Source organism: Aplysia californica, unplaced genomic scaffold (assembly GCF_000002075.1).
Source record: "Aplysia californica isolate F4 #8 unplaced genomic scaffold, AplCal3.0 scaffold00535, whole genome shotgun sequence".
Classification (NCBI taxonomy): Eukaryota; Metazoa; Mollusca; class Gastropoda; order Aplysiida; family Aplysiidae; genus Aplysia; species Aplysia californica.
In genome coordinates this window covers 475,871-495,973 of record NW_004797805.1, presented here as the reverse complement: position 1 = coordinate 495,973, position 20,103 = coordinate 475,871, and the positions used below count along the sequence as shown (strand labels likewise).

General features: G+C 41.5%; 1 protein-coding gene across 6 annotated transcripts in view; it reads left to right on the top strand.

Moving 5' to 3' along the window:
• The window catches only part of LOC101853486, a gene marked incomplete at its 3' end in the record, with an annotated part of 57,546 nt that overhangs the window by 13,306 nt on the left and 24,137 nt on the right, over positions 1–20,103 (top strand). For 2 of the 6 annotated variants that reach the window (XM_013087030.1, XM_013087029.1), the window contains 3 exon segments: positions 7,792–8,018; positions 14,832–14,931; positions 16,616–19,581. In XM_013087030.1, the coding sequence (XP_012942484.1) occupies positions 7,947–8,018; positions 14,832–14,931; positions 16,616–19,581 (3,138 nt within the window). 6 annotated transcript variants of the gene reach the window in all.

Below are 20,103 nucleotides of genomic sequence, written 5' to 3'. Positions count from 1 at the left end.
ATATATATAATATATATATACGAGCTGGGTGCCCCGTTCGATGACCGGACTCCAAAGAATCGATCGTCAAGTCATTGTGGAACCATCACTTGTTTACAATGGCGTCTAAGAAGACGAACTTTCCCAAGATTAGATCTAAACGAAACTAATGAAAAACTTAAAATTAAACTACAGTGACTTCAGACTCCATATTATAACTGTGCACCCGTTGAATGATTCTGAACCACCGTTAATTTTGTCAAATTCGAAAGTCCAGTCGTTGCGAAAGTATTGCGAAGTACGACTTGAAATCAACAAACCTGGAGGTTTTTTAAAATTACAGAGACGGTAGCGTCGACCTACAAAAGCGATCGGCGAAACAAAGAAATTTAGCTTTTTGCAGCAAAACTGTCTCAAAACTGGAAAAACGAAAGGCGTTATGATCAGGAGAATATTTTAAAGAATCTTTTGGCAAAAACCGCAGGTCGAACATGCAGCCATTAAAAAGCCTTTTGAATAGCAAAATTCGGCCCCACAAATACATTATACTAGCTGGGCCCCCTTTCGATGAAAGGAATGATCGGTGCATTAACATCATCTGAAAGTCATTGGCCTGCTATATTTACACTCTACGGGAATGGAGCAATAAATCTTAAGAGATGCAAAAAATTAGAAGGTCTAGATCTAGACCTATACTCTGAAAACAAAATACGCCTCGCAAAGTATCACTTCCGCACCAGATTTTCTAAAATTACAGATTCAGAAGCGTCGGCCTACAAAAGCGATCGGCGAAATAAGGGAGTAACAGGAATACAGGAATAACCGAAGAATGGATGGGAATTTTGAAAGCATGTAACACATTCTGTCGAGACGTTATTTACTGGGTGTACATGTAGTTACCAATGTAAAAGAACGAAGGCATCAAACAATAAGTGGGCGTCGAAACGAAATATATCGAGAGGATGCTTTGGACGCGTAATGAGAATAGGGACACAACTGCCAGCCTCAAAGGTCTACAAGATGCGATTCGATGGCTTGGGAGCAAAAGGAAGACTAATAAAAAGATGGATCGATGGAATCAAAGACATCCTTCAAAGGCACACTATATATATATGTCGATCGGAAAAGCAACACACCTGGTCCATGTCCGAGAACTGAATCTCTCCTCGACACCACGCAGTAGAAGAGATCATCATATAAAATAAGAGTAAAGTGTAGTGTACACAGCAGGTTTTTGCAAAGCCCCAACGTGTGTACTTTGTATTTCCTCTTCCATTTTACTCAAACAATTTTGGGGGGCTCTCGTGGCCTAGAGGTTAAGGTGTTGGCCTCTCATTCAAAGGTCCCAGGTTCGAATCCGGGTAGCGACCACAAAGTTTTCTTTTCTGGAATTGTCTCCTTTCACCTCCTTTCCTGCTCTCTAGCAATATTCTGTCGTCTGCTTTCGTCTTCTCTTTCTGCCCCCACCCCCTCACCTCCTTTGCCCCCTCCTCTGGGCTCCTGACTCTTTCTGCACCTTTCTACTACTACTCCTTGACTCCTCCTTACTGCTGTCTTTCTGCCACACCCCTGATCTTCTGGCAGGAAAGATCTACACCTAGCCTTCTCGGACAAGGGGGAAAAATCTCGGAGGGCCAGTGTGCAAGTTGCGCACGTTAAAGATCCCTTGGAGGTCTAAAATCGATAAGAGTAGGCTTCGGCCGCCACCCGGGCAAAATTCAAAATTTCCTACCAACTAAAAAGTATTAGGTGTGTCCCGCGCGCTCACATGACCTTATGCAGTTGCGAGCGCCGTAAAACACTTACAACCCCCCCCCCCAAACCCCAATTTTAAGCGACGTTAGCATATTGTACTCTTGCCTCATTGGCTTAAAGGTTGCTCCATGTCTTTCCTTAAACTGATGGTCAATATTAGAATCGTATAACTTGTACTGTCGAAACGTTTTCTGGAATAAAGCAAACAATGGCATCAGCCTCCCAGTTTCTGTTCTCTTCCTACTGATTCTTATTTTCTTCTGCTCACCGTTCGGGATTTCTATTTTCTTTCATTACTACCCATTTCTGCCACGTTGCAGTGAGTCTCATGTCTTCAGAGTATGCTATGATTGGATCCTTTTACTTTGCTTCATCCTTCCTCTTGCATCATAAGAAGTTGGGGGAGAGGGGGGGGGGTATAATTTTCAATCAAGGGCAGTGTAGGTGGCTTCTGTTGTTGAAATTTTATTCTTTCGGAGGACCTCTATCCTCTATAACGCTATCCTCTATCCTCTATAACGCTATCCAGCAAGGTTTTGCGTGGTCTGGACCTGCCCTTGTATCCGTACATATTAGAGTTGTAAGCTTGTGAAGCTGGTTGATTTGGTGACACTCTCATCAGATGACCAAACCACTTCATCCTTTGATGTTCTTGTTCCATAACCGGTTTCTGTTTTATATCGTAAGTCAGTGTTGGAAGGAATATGCTGTGAGTAAATCGTTGTCTTTTTACTTCCATTGGTAGGTGTTTATGGGTGAGTAGTGCTGACGATTTTTAAGTTTCTGCATTTGCTTTTGGGTCCTGATTTCAATTTTCCTATGTCCAATCTTCCGTCATGTGTAAGCATGCTCCCAAGCTATTTAAATTCCTCAACTGGTTTAAGTTGTATCCCGTCGATGGTGATGTTTAGTAGTGGGACTGGGTTTCTAAGATCACACGATCCATGCATGCATGTTTTGACCAAACTGGAGCAGGAATAACATATAGATGAACACGATGCATAAACAATGCGTCAGCTATCAACTCTGAGTTACCACAAATCTTGCACGCACAAGTGTTTTGATCTAATTATTAAATAGCTTCGGCTACCAAAAGCTTGTTAAACAAAAGTTTGAACTGCTCTGGTACTATCAGTACAGATGTTCTACGATGTCATTCAACAAACGTTTTTGGGTTTAAAAAATCTCTTTCATGGTAACAATATTTTTAAACTTCAAAATTCTCGAGTTGTCTGGCCAAAGGAAAAAACCCCTAAATGTGCAGTTTATCCATCTGCAGAGTTGAAAGCACTTTTTTCTTCAGTTTCCTTTTGTTCTTTATGTTGAAAGTTCTACAAAATTAAAAATTGCTCTGGATTTTGTACTTTCTTAATATTTTTCCAGAAGCCAACCTTCGAATACTTTTGTTTTCTTTTATCAGTCTTCCAATTCACCCAGGAGAGCAAAAGGAAATTTCAGTATTCTTTTCACTGCCTTCTTGCTCTCAGATTAGGTTTTCATTTTCAACTTTAATTTTCTTTTTCTCTGCACTGTTTTCATTGCAAAACTACACTTTAGTCTAGAAAAAAACCACACTTGAGGATGGGGCATCTGCTGTTTTGTAATCGGCACAGTTTGATTTCCTCTTCAGATTTGTGTTTTTCTTCGTTTTTCTCCATTCCACACATGCTGCCAAATGGTCTCTTGAAATCATACAAACGACAGGTTTCCTTTCCCTTTTTTCTTTATCTTTGATACAGTTCTACTTTTCGTACTGCATGTCGTGCAATGTCTTCACTGGGTTCTTGTTTCGCCTCTCTTCTCTGTCTCTTCTTTATTACTTTTTTCAGCAGGAGTCAGCTTTGTCTCTGGCGGAAAAAAGCAAATATTAATTTTTAAAAGTCCTGTTTGAGAAATCAACTATATCTAGGGCCTGCCCTTCATACAATCAATTTAGATCTAACATAAATGGCATTGTGCTGAAGTCAACTAAGCTGAGCTGATTTCATGTGTGACAAATTTTCTGCTAGGAAGATTCTTATTTCTTACTTCAGTCTACATTTACGTCTCTGCGACAACGCGAAATGCACTTCTAAATCTGCAACTAAATAAAAGATCTAGATCTAGACCTACGTTTTAAGAACTCTTTGGTTAAAATAGTTAAATGGTACTGGATTATTTTAGAGGTGGGACCTCCGAGTTTAACGGTTAATGTCCTGTCCGAAAGGACGGAGCCAAATGGGAAATTTAAGTGCCTTTCTCAAGGACACAACATTGTACCGAGCTGAGGCTCGAACCCCTAAACCTGCAATATCACAATTACTTAGAACTCTTCGATACCATTTATCAAAATAGAAGGTTCTAGACTTTGGTGGAACAAAGTAGGTAGCATTATTATTGTAATCGATGTAGGAAACATGGAAGGTTTTGTCTTTCATTTGACTCTGTTCCCTCGCTATTGCTCTCAATCCCATCCTGTTGCCTAAATTACAAAATCACAATACAGGAGTTTGTTGAAAAATTTGAGACACATCTTTCATATAATAACTATTCTGTTTTGTTTGTGCATAAATGACCCATTTTCAACCCCAACTTTGGTCAGTTTAGCTGTCCCCGTGGTTTAATGCACCCCGCATAATTGAGAAAAATTTGATCATTTTTTGCATAATTTCTGATTATTTTCCTTTATCAATCTTTGTTAAAATTAACAGAATCGCATAATTTCAAATTTTTGGGCTCATTTTGACATAATTTCATAATTTTTCGTGCATAAAACGACGGGGACAGGTTTAGCTACCCCTCCTACTTGCTATCTTGTATTCTCTCCTGTTACTCTGATTTCCGTCCTGTTACTCAAAGATAAAAATTACAATTCAGGTGTTCTGTTGAAAAACACAAACATGCCTTTAGTTTTAACCTCTTTCATTTACTCCATTAAGCATGGACTACCTCACATTCTAACCCAAACTGTGGTCAGTTAAGCTATTGAGCACATTCCTTTCTCTCCTGTTACTTTTTTATTCTCTCCTGTTACCAAAACCCGGGTAACAGGAGGGAAAGTAACAGGGGAGAATTTTGTACATCATTACCCTGATGACCACTCACTGGGTAGAGCTAATGTTATGGATTGCTTTACCATTAAATGTAACCTTGGCAGACTTCCTAACCAAAGGAGAGAGTATCGGATTTCTGTAAAATAAGTCGTTATAGACCCCGGTAACAGGAGGGACTTTTATGCTCAAATACTCACCATGTTGGGTTGAACTTGACTCTGTATCTTTCAATCGTGCATTGCATGAGCTCCTTTGTCTCATGTTATGTCAAGAAATATGAAGGGAGTCTCAACTTGCAAAATCTCAAAGAAATACATTCATATTTAGGGGCCATTCATCTGTGTGAAATGCTGGGTAACAGGAGAGAACTTTGAAATGGGTTAAGCAAAATATGGAGATAAAGAGTTAATAAACAAATATAAAACAAGGATGGGCACCAAGATTTTTTAAAGCTCGGTACTGCTGTCCAATACTCTGTATAACTGTGAAATATTTAATCCCTGGTGCCATGATTTTTTATCCCTAAGCATGTTTTAAAAAACATATACGTGTTGCGGAACTTGCCTTTTTTTGCCTACTGAGCAAGATTTACAAAAGAGCCGTGAAATGTATATGACTTGGGCAGTTTTGAAAACCTGATTTTAAGATCAAGGAACATTTTACCTTGTTCATGAACATAGTCAATGGCAATTTTAAGCAATATTTAATATTGGTATCCAAGGAATTAGGTCTGGAATCACAAATTCAAAAAATGCGTCATTTAAAAAAAAAAGACTCATATATATATATATATATATGTATATATATATATATATATATATATATATATATATATATATATAAAGAGAGAGAGAGAGAGAGAGAGAGAGAGAGAGAGAGAGAGAGAGAGAGAGAGAGAGAGAGAGAGAGAGATCCTCCTTAAAGTATTAGTTATTAAAACATACTAGTAGTAAGAAGCAAAGATACAATGACTGTTTGATTCAAAGGGAGTACATTACTATTTTTCATGTGTTTTGAGAACGTAAGGGACTACCGTACGTTGTCTTAGGTCTAGAAAGCATAGGTAAAAGGCCTTCACTTAAGACAGCCAATGTCTTCACACAAGAACATAGAACAAAAGAGTTGAAAAGTAAAAATAATTACAGTATCCTTTGTATTTTAAAATGGGATAAAAATTTACAGACTGTATTGATGCCCAAATACTGCAGTCTTAATTGTTAGGCTTGTGTCGTTGGGTTCCTTAGCCTATTAATAATAAACCGCTATCTCACACATTGCTCCCCCCCCCCCACACCCTTTTACCAGTCATGTATGTATCGCTTTCCTTTTTCTCTGACCAAAATCACCGCCCATATTCAGGTCGTTACTCATCATTGTTTTGTGAACGCACCAATTAAAATTAAAAGAAAGAAAGGCTGGCTCAACATTACATTTACACAAAGGCGATCGGACAGTCCCAGAGTACAGGCGCAAAGTCTGTCTTACAAATTCGGATGCACACTTGATCAGGGAAACAAAAGCACCGAACAAATTACAGTTCGATTTGATCCCATCTTGTTGGCCTTGCTACAGAATCACACCTCGCTGTAGTTCGATGTTCGGAGAAATCAAAGGAGTTGAAGAGTTCACACGTGGGTGTGATCCTTTCATAGTGAGGTCTTTGCATCTGAGGCGAACATGGCACTCATGGAAAAATTTTGAGAGGAGATAATATGATCGTAGGCATGAGCGTGGATGATCTATGAAAGGATTTTTGTTTCAGTAAAGTATGATCTAAAATGTGGGAATTTCAAACTGCAGAGTGGGATCTTAGGGGTGACTTTAGTGTAGTAAAATATGTTTTTTTGGTTGGTTTTTTTGGGTTGTTTTTTAAACAACTGAATCTTAAGTGAACCGGGATCATAAACATACTATTAAAGGAGATTCAAAATTTTTTTCCAATCCACCCCCCCCCCCCTTTTCCTTCATGTTTCTTTAACAGAGCAGTTATTCATCATTGTTGTTAAACAGGTACTGACTTTCTTTTTCTTGTAAATGTGGAGCTGCTATGACATCTACATTTAGATATTAGTAAAATTAATGAGATACATGGGTTTTGGAACATAAAAAGAGTCTGGTTAACTGATTGAAGTCAGTAAGCTTAGGTGTGTATGATTAGTATGAAAACAAGATACATCAAGTAGAGACCTAGACAAGATATAGATTTGCATAGCATTTAATATGTACTCACAATGGAAAGCAATCTACCCATCAAATAGTTGGGTCTTTTTAAAAAAATCAGGTATCTCGGTCTTTCTGTTTGGTTGTTGTACACTTAAACACAACACAGGTGGAGGGCATTTGTATTAATAACTGACTTGCCTATTCTCAAGAACCTCAGAATAAAACCTTCTTTCCTATCTAGATTTCAGAGCAAGAGTCGGTAGCCTAATGCGCAGCGCAGGTTTTAACATAGTTGCACTGCGAGAGAGGGCTTCTATCGGGCATGCGTTGCCGCCCACAGAGCAGCCTCCATTACTGTATAAGGTACTTGGTTAAAACTGACGGTGTTGTCCTCCTCCGTCGTGGTAAGATACTCATACATGCCGATCTTCTAAATCCAGCAAGAAAAACAGTCATCCGCGTACCATATTGTACATTTTGATACGCTGGTTCCGAATTTGTAACTATTTTCCCATAAAATGTAGCATTCAATAAGTTTATAAACAAAATTTTACTGTCGGCGGGCCGCACCGATACCATGATCAATGCCACCAAGATGAGGTATTCGCTTAGCGCAGTTGCTGCAAGTTCCCCGGCCGAATTTTTTCTCTGTTTAAAAAAAATAGAGTCGCTGTTTCCCCGGTGCTCTGAAATAAATCAACAAACGTAGCTGTAGAAGCGTGTCATAAATGTGTCACTCTCAGAGCTTAACAAACTGTTATACCTCCACTTCTCATTAAATCCTCTCGTCTCCCCAGTGGGCTCACTTGCCGTGTTTGCAGATATGAACGAGCAGGCTGAGGACTCTGTTGCGGGTAAATTTTTGTAACAATTTTTTTTAAAATGTAGATGTTAAAGGCCCAAGTCAAAATGATTTAGACCTTTTGGAGGCGGGGTTGGAACCTACCTATCAGGGGCAACCCGGGCTGAGAAGGATACAGCAGAAAGGCAGAAAAACTCGACAAAAATTCTCCCTCTATGGAAATTGAGCTTCGGTCTTCTGCGTGCCACAGCGAAGGTCCCAATCGCTACAACACAGACGCCGGTCGGGTAAGGATTGAGTTCAGCCCGTTTGTGTGTAGTTCTCCTCTCCCCCACGCGTTTTGAACCGCCACCTTTTGTAGTCTACATAAGGCCCTCTACTAATATACGTTCCAAACTGCCGGTTCGGAATGGAAAGGCTAACCTGGCGGCAGAACTACAAATGAGGATGGAAAACTGCTAGAAAAAACCCCCATCCCCCCCAAAAAAACAACACCCAAACAAACCGGGAGGCCGTACCGGCGGTTTCAACGTGTAGATTTTCTGAATACAGTTCAGCGCGTTCCGTCGACGACAGCCTTTGTGTGAGCTCGAGAGCTTAGCCGGCTTGTCTTGTTTGGCTCCTCGTCCGCTGCGGTTTTTCGTCACTTGCAGGCCAGGCTCACATGCAAATGAGCTTGTTTTCGTCAATATCATCGAAATGGTTTACCGCAAATAAAATCTTATTCCGTTTTTAAGCGAGCGACCCATTTTTAAGAAAAGATGAAAGCAGAATTTGTGTTTTTTCAACAATTAAAGAGAAAACAAAATTCTTCCCCATAAGCAGCACAAAAAAATGACATGAATTGCAAGCAATTCGTCATTGTCAATAGACCCGCTGCGGTTAAACCACGCGTGATGTGGATGACGCGATGACGTGCATTTCCGATTCGTCAACCAGCAGCCACATCATGAATCGTCAGCCACATCATACCTTTGACATGTGTCTAACGTCAATCTATTTATTGATCTAGTTACCGAAACATAGGCGAAGTGATGTGCCATGTGAGAGTCGCGATATTGAAATTGTTTAGGTCTCTCTTTACTCATCCCCGCAGGAATTTGTTGATGTTGACCTGACCATCAATGATTTATTTATAGAGGCACCAGCCATCCGTGTCCAGGTGCTGTTTTAGCCTCTTTTTCCTGTATTCGGATTAATAATATCTTTTTGTAAATTTTTGGTTCCGCTTCTATATACCCCATATCTATGGTTTTCAACCTGGAAATCGCCTATAATTCGCTGTAGTTGCCCCCCCTCCCCCCACCCCTTCTCATCACCCCCCCCCCCCCCTTATAGTGTCATCATTTATGTTACCGTCTATTTTTATCGATAACACGTTTATGGATTAAGGGCAGTATTAATGATAATTAGGAAAAAAACCCATCAATTAAATAAATAAATAAATAAATAAATAAATACATACATAATATATAAATAAATAAATAAATATGCTAATGATTACCATAATACAAATATTGATAATGAGAAGAAGAAGAAGAAGAAGAAGAAGAAGAAGAAGAAGAAGAAGAAGAAGAAGAAGAAGAAGAAGAAGAAGAAGAAGAAGAAGAAGAAGAAGAAGAAGAAGAAGAAGAAGAAGAAGAAGAAGAAGAAGAAGAAGAAGAAGAAGAAGAAGAAGAAGAAGAAGAAGAAGAAGTGTTGATGTTTTCGATTTTTGGAATCCTGTACATTCAAGAGATTAAATAAATTGGACAAGACCTAGTAGCAGTTGTATTATTTCTACTTATAAACTTTAAACCTTCAAGATTACCACAAGGCTTCATTTTGTTGAAAGTGTTTAATACGATGTCTCAGAAGTTAGCAAACTTAACACATTTTTCAAACTAAAGAAAGCTTAAATTGACTTTTACATTGTCTATAAGAGATCGTGTTTAGTCATCTAATAATCTAAGTTAGGAATAAAATGAACACAGGTTCAAGATTGTCCTAGTGACTCCATACTAGATCTAGATTTAGTGGCACCTAGATCTAATACTCATCCCTCTTAACAAAAAGTAGATCTAGATCTAGACTAGGTCACAGCCATACAGCTGCCAAGATATATACATTTGCTGTGCTTGAAAAGCAATCAAAATCACAAATTCTGAAAGAAGTGATATTTTATCAAAATAAATATTCCTCCACTGCCTCTAGCATTCGTTTTCAGTAAATCCAAAACAAGCAGACGAACGAGCATGTATACATTAATGGACGATCTAGAGCTAGATTAGATCTTATTTTGATAGATGCTACTGGGCCTAGAATCTAGATATCTAGATCTAGATAGATCTAGAAAAATCTACCTTGTTTTGTCTGAGAATGAACATTCCTCTTTTGTCCTCTAATAATAATTATTATGCTAAGTCTGGAAACCGATCTTTTAATACTTTTATTGCCTCATCTTCTGAACTAGCAGTAGATAACTAGCAGATTGTTCTTTCTTGTCTTCCTCCAATCCTCCAATGGCAGAACACATCAACTCATCCATATCTATGTTTCTCTTTTCTGTAGTAGGCCTAGGCTAGTAGCATCTTCGAGCATCTCACACGGCACCAGGTTGGACACGGAACGACATGTTGTCTAAAAATAGAAACGGAAAACACAATTGTTTTGGCTCAACGTCACTAGGGATGTGGCTGACGATTCGGGATGTGGTTGTGCGTGGACGAATCGGGAATGCGCCGCACCGACCCGTCCAATACCGGTTTTGCGCAGCGGTTCGAACCCCGGTTCCCACTTTGGTCAAAACCGCTCGGTTGGAACATACATGTGTTGGCTCGACCTCATTACACCGAATTCAAGTGGCGAATCTCTTGGATTTTTTGCACGCACCTCTGAATTCTCAAAGACCTAAAAATTTCGATTTTCTTGCATATGCGACAAATATAAAGATGTGTTGTCTATATAATCATTATTGATTAATTGCTCATTATACTCAACACCGCACACTTTTTATAGCACGCACGGTACACCGTACTACACCCTTAACAATACAGGGTGTCATTGCAGGCGCTAAGCCAGACATTTCAGGTGGGGGAAAGGGGGTTCAGTTTGATCAAACCCGAAACCGAGTGTCAACAGAGAGCTGAATTTGAAGCCCTAATAGGCATGTCACTGGGCATCCCCCTCACCCCCCCCCCCCCCCCCAACGTGCAAGTTCATATACCGGCAGAGCCGCCCTACCCACTTACACATACATTTCTTGTCCTTTTTATGGAATTTGTTATAGAATAAAAGAGTCGTCCTCGATCACCTTCTTTTGCGAAATAGTTCAGTAGTTTTGAGGCAGGGGTTTTTGTTTATTTGTAAATTAAGTAATCTAACCATGGTGATTAATGAAATAGCGACAGCAAATTGAAACGCATTCGATCTAAAAGACATAAAATATATGAAAGAAATGTTTCTCATTGTATATTCCAAGTTAGTCAATCTAAATATACCCACTGTCATCCACTAACCGCAGGACTGAAAACAACACAGTCTTGTGGCACATGCAATCAGTTCAAAACAAAAAAAGAGGAAAGGAAAAAAAAAAGATTAAAAAACAAACAATCTAAAGCCCGCCACTCACCATGCAGTTAAAAAAGGGTACGGCCATCTTGAGATGGTCTCAAGACCTACTGAACGGGATCTCAAGATGATCTCAAGATGGTCACAAGATGATCTCAAGACCAAAATCTGGACTGTTCAGTTAAAAATCTCAACACACCGTGAGATCGCTTGAATTCAGAACGAGCCTGAAAATTATCTGTCAGATCGGAGATCAGGGTGCTCGACGCTAAAAATAAAAGGGTGCCAAAGACAAAATTGTGAAAATCTGACTTCAGAATCTTCATCAGCGTCAAATTCTAGTAGGATTTGATACGAAACACTGCTATCAAAAGTTTGAAGTATTAATGTTAATAAATCATTCTTTGCGTGAGCCAGCTAGTTGGATTTGTTTTTCAAAGACAGTATGCAAGAGACTGGTAAATTGCTCTGCAGATTTCTGGAATTATTCTGCCCAAAGCTTTTGGTGAAATACACGTACTGAACTTCAGATCTTCATAATATGTTCTGCCAGTCGCCAAATACCTCAAAGTTGCCGTCAGCCTTTCGTGGGGTGTTATTGCCTGTCGCATTTTCGTGTTCTGTTTTTTTTATAAGGGGACCTACTATCTGAAGCAATTGATGATATGTGTCCTCGCTCATACGTAAATAATTTGTGTAATTCTCAGAGTACAAGGTCAATTCCTTTAAAAGGTGCGTGTGGGTTAATCTCTCCAACCGAAGAAGCCAGTGTTTGCACCATAATTTTTTTCACCTTTTTTTCTTTAGAGAAATACTTAAAACCATACAGTTCGCAGCAGCGTCACTTTGGGTGGGAGCCATTTTGATAATTTTTAAAAATTCAGATGCACATGCAAAAAATCTGGGCAATTCGCCATTTAGTTTATGTGTAAGGAGGTAGACAAGTTGTCCATTTTGTTGTGTCCAGGCTATAAAAATAGCTTGACAGGCACCGGGCAAGATCAACATAAAGGGACCTACACATGTACATTCCAACCGGGCGATTTTAATCTGAGTGGGAACCGGCGTTCGAACAGCCGCGCAAAATCGCCATGCGACGGGTCGGCGCGTCACCCACATCACGCGTGGTTTAACCGCAGCGAGTGTACTGACAAAGACGATTTGCCTTCAATTTTTGTCCTGCTCGTGGGGAAGAATTTTGTTTTCTCTTTAATTATTTTTGTAAAAATTCTGCTCGGACCTTGCTTTAAAATGGGTCCCTCGTTTAAAAAAAGTAATCAGATTTTATGTGCAGTTAATCATTTTGAAGATGTTGGCAGTGACAAGATACGCCGGCTAAACCCGTGACGTCACAAAAAGGCTGTCGTCGATGGAACGCGCTGAACTGTATTCAGAAATTTCACACGCTGAAACCGCCTCCTGTTTTGATCTTTTTTCTAGCAGTTTTTCGTCCACATTTGCGGTTCTGCCACCAGGTTTGCCTTTCCATCCCGAACCGGCAGTTTAGAACATATGTGTATGGGGCCTAAGCAATGCACTAAACTCCTTTCCTGTCAGTACCCTGGTGATCCGTTCCGCGCACTCAGAATTATTATTACAATTTTATTATTCGCCGGTGGGGCACCTGAGGTCTATTTTGGTTATTGCAAGGCCTAGAGTGCCCATATTTGCTGTGGGACATCGTGTGTTATTGATGATTTGAAATCAATAGTTCAAAAGTATATTGTGAATCAGTTGCTATGGAAACAGCCGCCATATTGGATGTTGTATACTTTTTTTCAATTCCATTTTATTCCCTTATTTATTAACTGATTCCTTTCTAATTTGGCATGCCAACAGTAAATATGTAGCTCTTAAATTTGGCTTGTTGAATTTTTTATATTCGTTTTATTTTATATTTTATGAGACTTACAATTGGGTTGTTGCAAAAAAAAGTGAAAAAAAAAGGAAAATTCATGCTTTCTATGTCCATAAATCCAAAACTGTTCCTTTAATCAAATATTCAATAAGCCAAAATTTAGAACTAGGTGTTGTTGGTATCCTGTGACAGTTACCTTGAATTGAACAAGATACAGAGCAGAAAAATGGGAGAATGTGTGAAAAAATAGAATTGTGAGAAAACAGCCGATAAACGTAAGAAAAAGCTGGACAACATGTGCATTCGCAGAAAAACCTGGGAAAAAACACAGCTTTGGGGTGGAGCAAGGCTTACATACGTTTCTGGATATTGTTCAGGAAATGTCCAGGTACTATAATATGACGTAATAACCCCAATTTGTATAATTTGACCCCAAAACACGATTTCTATATTCCCCACCAGCCCTTAAATCATCCGCTAAAGTGCGATAAAAAATTCATTGCGCAACCTATAGTCAAATATTTCCCAAACTATCGAATATAGACTCTCCAGCTTTTGCATGATAATTCGTATCAATTTGTCTTAACAGATCAATTTTTTGTGTGCAAATCTCCTGTTAGCTGTATTCTGGAAGATTCCTTAATAAATACTAATTAAAAAATCCAAGTGGGTGGTTTCTACTGTTTTTAAAAGGCTTACAGCTGAGACAATATTGCTTTAATAAAATTGTGACTCTATCTTTATTGAATGTATGCTTTGAGAACCTTTAGTGCAAAACATATGTTCATCTTGTAGCAAGTTTTGCCTCTGAAAAGTGTTAATGATAAGCTGTGATGTGGGCTACGTAGGCCATATACATGTACGTATACAAAATGTGTGTAAGAAGCGGGAAGCGCTGTGAGCTGTGAGCATTCCCATTTTTCGCATGACGGAGATTTATATAGTAGGCACTATTTTATATAAATGTATGCAGAAATGTATAAATGTCTAGTCCCAATTGTCAATTGTTGTGGGAAAACATGATTAAGTTAATACAAATTGATACAAGGTGCTGTGCTAAGTGTGGGTGACATTGATTCCCCCATTAAAGAGATATCAAAAATTGAGGATAAGTTGTGTCACGAATTTTGACGGCACCATAGTTGTGATATCGCCTAGGTTGGCCAGAAGTGGTCTATTTTTACCTACTGCCAGTAGAGTACTGGGAAGGTTCTTCAATAATCCACGATCGATATCCAAGAAAGTTAATTTCATCGAGTATCTTCTTACCGTATCATCCTTAGCCCAGGGTGACCCTGAGAGATTGGACCGAAAAATTGAGACATAATAACGAAATTGGACCCAAAGGTCGTATATCATACTTTAAATCTTGGAGTTTTTACAACTCCATCGACAAAATTTCAATAATTTAGGACGGCAATAAACAGCAAAGCAGAGACAAAAATGAAGAAAAGGGAAAGTAAAAAATTACCAACAAACAAACCACAAAATTATGAACAACCCACAATTACTTCATTCGAAGAATATCGTTAGTTTTAAGAAATATAATAAAATGTTCACAGCATAATTCGTATACTACAATAGGGTGGAAATTGTATTAAGGAAATGCCCAGAGTTTGCCAATAGTGAATTTTGTAATGTAACCCTTCAATTACTCTTGCTTTCAAATACTCGAATATTCTGATCTCGACAGGGACTGGCGCGGATCGAGATTCGGTCAAGGACCAAATGGCGGCTCGATACAGGGAAAGAATGTCTATGGGCTACCTTCTGCCAGGTACGCACAAGCTGTGGTACGTTAGGCGGGAGTGCGGAGCTCGTTCATTGATCTTTATCATTTGATATTTGACTACCATTGGCCTCCCTACAAATTCCCCTAAAACAGCTTTCTTATATTGTCTGATTCCCTATCCTGCATTGTCTCACTCACAAATTACATAGTCATAAACCCAAAATGCAAGGTTGCAAAAAAGAATATTCGCTTTAACAGAAACCGAAAAAAGTATTGTGTTTGCATGGCTGCCTTGCCGTGTGGGCATCCGAGGAAACGAGAAGGGCGATCTCTCGGCGAAGAAATCCTTGTCCCTTCTGTTGGAATAAACGAAGAACACTCTCCCACAAACTGACTTTGAAAATAAAGTCAAAAACTAAAGCTCCAGTCTGTAGGAGACACATTGGGGTAAACAAATAAACAATAAACTCCACAAAGTTATGACCAAAATGGGTCCACGAAAACTTCCTGGTCTCCACGGAAGAGACGAAGTCATTTTGATTCCATTGCGTATGGAAACATTACCCTGACACATAAAAATACCTACTTCAGGGAGATGAGAAACCGCTCTGTGTCAATTTCGGCTCATATTTCAAAATTAGAAACATATCAATAGAATGTCCGGACTTTGGAGAGACCCAAAGTATTTTTTTTTTAAATGTACAATATTACAAGATCTGTTCCCCGTCGTTGATCCCAATAGAATTCTCAAATTTATAAAGTCCACTGCGCTTCACAATAGGTTATAAATACTTTTTTTCAACTGAAATATAAATGACTTTTGCTTATATGACAAGATTTTCACCCAAAAATCTTTAACCACTAAATCTGATCTTTAACTAAAGCCAGGCGTGCTATGACCTGTTGCGAATGCTACTAACTTGTGTTTTGCACTCTCATATGACCTTATGTAGTTGCAAGCACCGTAAAACATTACCTAAACTAGCTACCCCCCCCCCCAACAAAAAAACAACAAAAAACCAACAACAACAACAACCAACAAACAAAAAAACATTTTAAAAACCCAACAAAACAAACAAAAAAGAACAAACAAACAAAACAAATCACCTTTGTAACTTCGTAGTTTGCTTTCTTTTGCGATGATTGTTATGGCACTGTCACATGAGTCAACACTATGCCTCCTCCTCTGTGTTATTCTTTACAGTATCCTCTGACTAGCCCCATTCTTTAAACAGATGTGTCTGTCTTATCACCCTCACCCTAATTCCTTTTCGTCCCCACACCTCCTTCCTACCCCCTTCCCCTCACACACTTTCCTCCTGTCTATCTCCTTTCTCTACCCATCTCTCTCTTTCCCTCCCTTCTACCACAAACCTCCCTCCTACCCCTGCCTCCACCCACACAACTCCCTCCTATCCCTCCTTTCATTCACACTCCCTACTTTTACCCCCTCCGATTCTCTCTCTCTCCCTCTCTCTCTCTCTCTCTCTCTCTCTCTCTCTCTCTCTCTCTCTCTCTCTCTATCTATCTATCTATCTATCTATCTATCTATCTATCTATCTATATATCTCTCTCTCACAAACACACTCACACACACACACACACGCGCGCGCGCGCGCGCACACACACACACACATACACACACACACACACACACACACACACACACACACACATATATATCCCTGTTGCTTCATTCCCTTGTTCAACTTTGTAAACTCCCCCTCTACCCTGCAACAAAAAAGAGACATCAGGGATGACTCAAGTCCCTGCGGTCAGTTCCGGTTTTGAGAGTCCCCATAAAATGATGCTGAACCCTGATGACCCACACTGCTCTGAGCCAGCCACTGTCGATAGAGAGAGTCACATCAGCTCCTCTCCATCTGCCCGCCGTACTCATGCTGTGACCGACCGCTCCCCACGACCCGCTATGAAAGAACTCATAACAAAATTTGAGACGAAGAGCCCGGGAGCTTCCCTTGGCCTGGGTCAGGCATCGACAGGGGGAGAGTCGGCACGCGTGGCCCGCCAGGCGTGGCGCGCAGACCGGGTGTCGGTCAACCTAGAGCTTGACCCGAGTGCACTTACGTCGAGCTCTCTCAGTGAAGATTACAACTCAAAGTCTTTGTCCACTGGCTCCAAACCGCCTTACGCAAAGTCGTCCCAGGCAACCCTCAGTTTGAACACAGAAGCTGCTGCTGCTACTACTGCTACAGTTGCTGCTACCACAATGGCTGCTGTAAATACTGTTGTTTCTTCACCGGCGACTGCAAAGAGCAATGTCACGACACAGTTTGAGCAAACCACAGGTGGGTCTGGTTCAGAAGCATCGGCACACAACTCAACTCCTCTCGGGGAGACAAACGTGCAAGGGGCGACCATGTACTCTCCACAACAGCCGCGACAAGTGCAGAGCACGCCAAAAATCTTGCAGGCAGGTGGCAAGCTAGCGCCAGAAACTGTTCAACTCGAGAATGTCTTAAGGAAAGACCCTAAAGTGGTCACGGGACATCCACCTATCTACCCACCCCAGTCTGACATAGGTCAGAAATCAGACACCCAAACCACAGATCTTGCTGAACAAGGAGCACCCCAGAGAGTGAATCTGAGGGAATTTGCCTTCCGGGGCAACCAGGGTCCAGCAAAAGACTCGAGGTACACCGTCCATAAAAAGGACTGGGGCAAACGATTTGGCTCGAGACAACCTATAACAAACCCAATCGCCCAGCTACTGCCCCGAGCCACCAGCACACCCAAACCAGAGGCGCTCACCCCTGTGTTCTCAAGGATAGAGTGCAGCAAGGTGTCACGTGGCCTGAGGTCCACGGAGCCTCGGCGTGCCCAGAGTGCCATGTCGTCTGCCACCAGCAGGTCGCTGAGTACCGGTTGCAGCCTGTATTCGCTCAAGATCTCTCCAAAGATGGACAGAACCCAGCAGAGATCTACCACGTCCACGCCGTCCAACACTCAGCAAAGGCTTCATAGGCGAAACATGACAAGACTCACCGACGCGACTAAGGGAATCGATTCAGTCAGTCATTCCAAGAGTGAAGAGAGGAAGAAGACGGCCATGGAACGTTATCTTCAGTTCTTGAAGAGATCCACACCGCCCCTGCCTGTCCCACCGAGGGACGCTATCCGTGTAAGCACACAAGCACCTGGACGAGCTCTGTCTAAAGAAGCCCCCTCACGGAACCCCGAGGAAACTGCATCCACAAGGGGTGCGGGAAACGAAGACTTTGGCCACAGAAGACTAAACGAGTCGCTAGAAGAACATTTGGAGACAGCCCAGGTGTACCGGGAAGAAATGTTCCCCATCAATTTGTCCCCAAGGGACAAGCATGGCGGGGGCTCCCCGTCACTTTATCATCCCAAATTAGGATCTCCACTGTACATGAGTAGGGGCAAGGACACAGAGCACGGCGAGACTGCAGGCGTGGCTGCCGACAAGACCCTGGTTAATTCCCCGGCTGAACAGAAAACCAAGTCTCCCCAGCTGTGCCGGCAAGGTAGTCAGTGCTCTCAGATACTGGAGGCTCGTCTCCCACACCGTACTTTTCAAAGCATCTCGGGACATTTGGGGCAAGCATTACAACAGCATCAACATCAACCACAGCAGGAACATCAGCATCATCAGCAGCAACAGGAGAGCGCCCAGAACGCTTTATATCAAAAGGGGAGGAGACGATCGCCTGAACTGTTTCCTCCTCAAGTCTCCAATATCAATTTACCAGCCGCCGGCGCCATCGACTCTCGTCCCGCCACCCGTCGCTCTAGCCCGTCACCCATCGCCAAGGACAAAAGTCAGCGACTCCGGAGAGAGGTGAGCAAACTGTCAAGCTGTCAGGGATCCCCGTACGCTGGTTCCAAAGGCCCCGGGGCTGGAGACTCGTCGCCAATCAAGTCCAAGTCTTCCGAGCACGAGATGAGTCCACTCCACAGAGAAATCTCCGATCTGGCCAATCAACTGCTGACAGAGGACGAGCTGGCGGACAATGACCTAATGCCCTTCCACCTCCGTGACCCTCACCGTCGTGCTGTACAGGGAAAGTCCAGGGGCAAGGTCACCACAGACTCATTCAGTTCGGACGAGGACAGCTGTACCGTCTCCATTGAGGACAGGCTCAGGAAAATCAAGGCTAGGCGCCTGCTGAAATTAATGAAAGACGCCGAGTCGACGAAGCAGCCGGGCGTATCGTACTCTGAGGCCCTAGGCAACGCAGCGCTCAACCAGCGTCACCATGAGCAAGGTACGCAGCGATGCGATCAGCTGAACCTACGGGAGAATGTCAACATCTTGTCTCAACCTCGGGACCAGTCACAGGAGAGTCACAGCTCAAGTAAAATTCGATCTTCTCTCTCCAGACAACGCCGCCCGAAGTCAGAGCCGAGACCCAATGTATACAGCTCCGGCGCTGCATCTTCTCATGTTCACAAAAGAGAGAAAATCCCTCTCCTTTATCTTCAGTCACCATCAGAGCACGATCCTTCAGCTCCTGGCTCTCCGAAGAAAATGGCCTTGGCCGACAAACAACACACGCCGTTAGCCCGGATAGCCACACTGCAGCCTGCTTTTGAGGAAAGGTGGGATGACGATCTCGAGCTGAGGGAACCTGGGGAAAAGTGGGAGGATTCCAGGCGCGGTGTTTCGGGTCATGAGGCCTTTGATCCCTCCCCCACACAGTGGTCTGTGTCGTTAACACAAGGCAAGGTAAGGGCACTCGTTCTACGAACGTTACACTCTCAACCTACCTTCTTAGCTTCCATTGTGGGCATTGTATCTCTATCATCCCAAGTTGGCCTTAACCGACAGTACTGAAGTCCATCTCTTTAAGTGATCAAGATTAAAGAAGAACTCCTATTTGTTCTTCATTAATAACATGTCCTTCCAGAAAATGTGCTCTCAGTCTTCATTATTTTTATCATTCATTGATTGTCCTTTTTTCCCATTTTTTGTTTGCTCATTTGTTCATTAAATTATAAATCAGCTGTTATCCAATTTTGCTACCTTTACCGTTATCTCTTTCAATGATATATTTTCCCAAGGACGCATCATGGACTTTACTGAAGAAAACCAATTCATATAAACATATTACATACTTATTAAGTGCTTTCATAATATATGTAATCACCCCGTGAGCTTCTACATACCTGTGCTATACTGGATGTATAAAAAGATAGTCCAAATTTAAGGTTTTAACAGAGTCAAACTAAAGCCCCGGTTACACGCAAT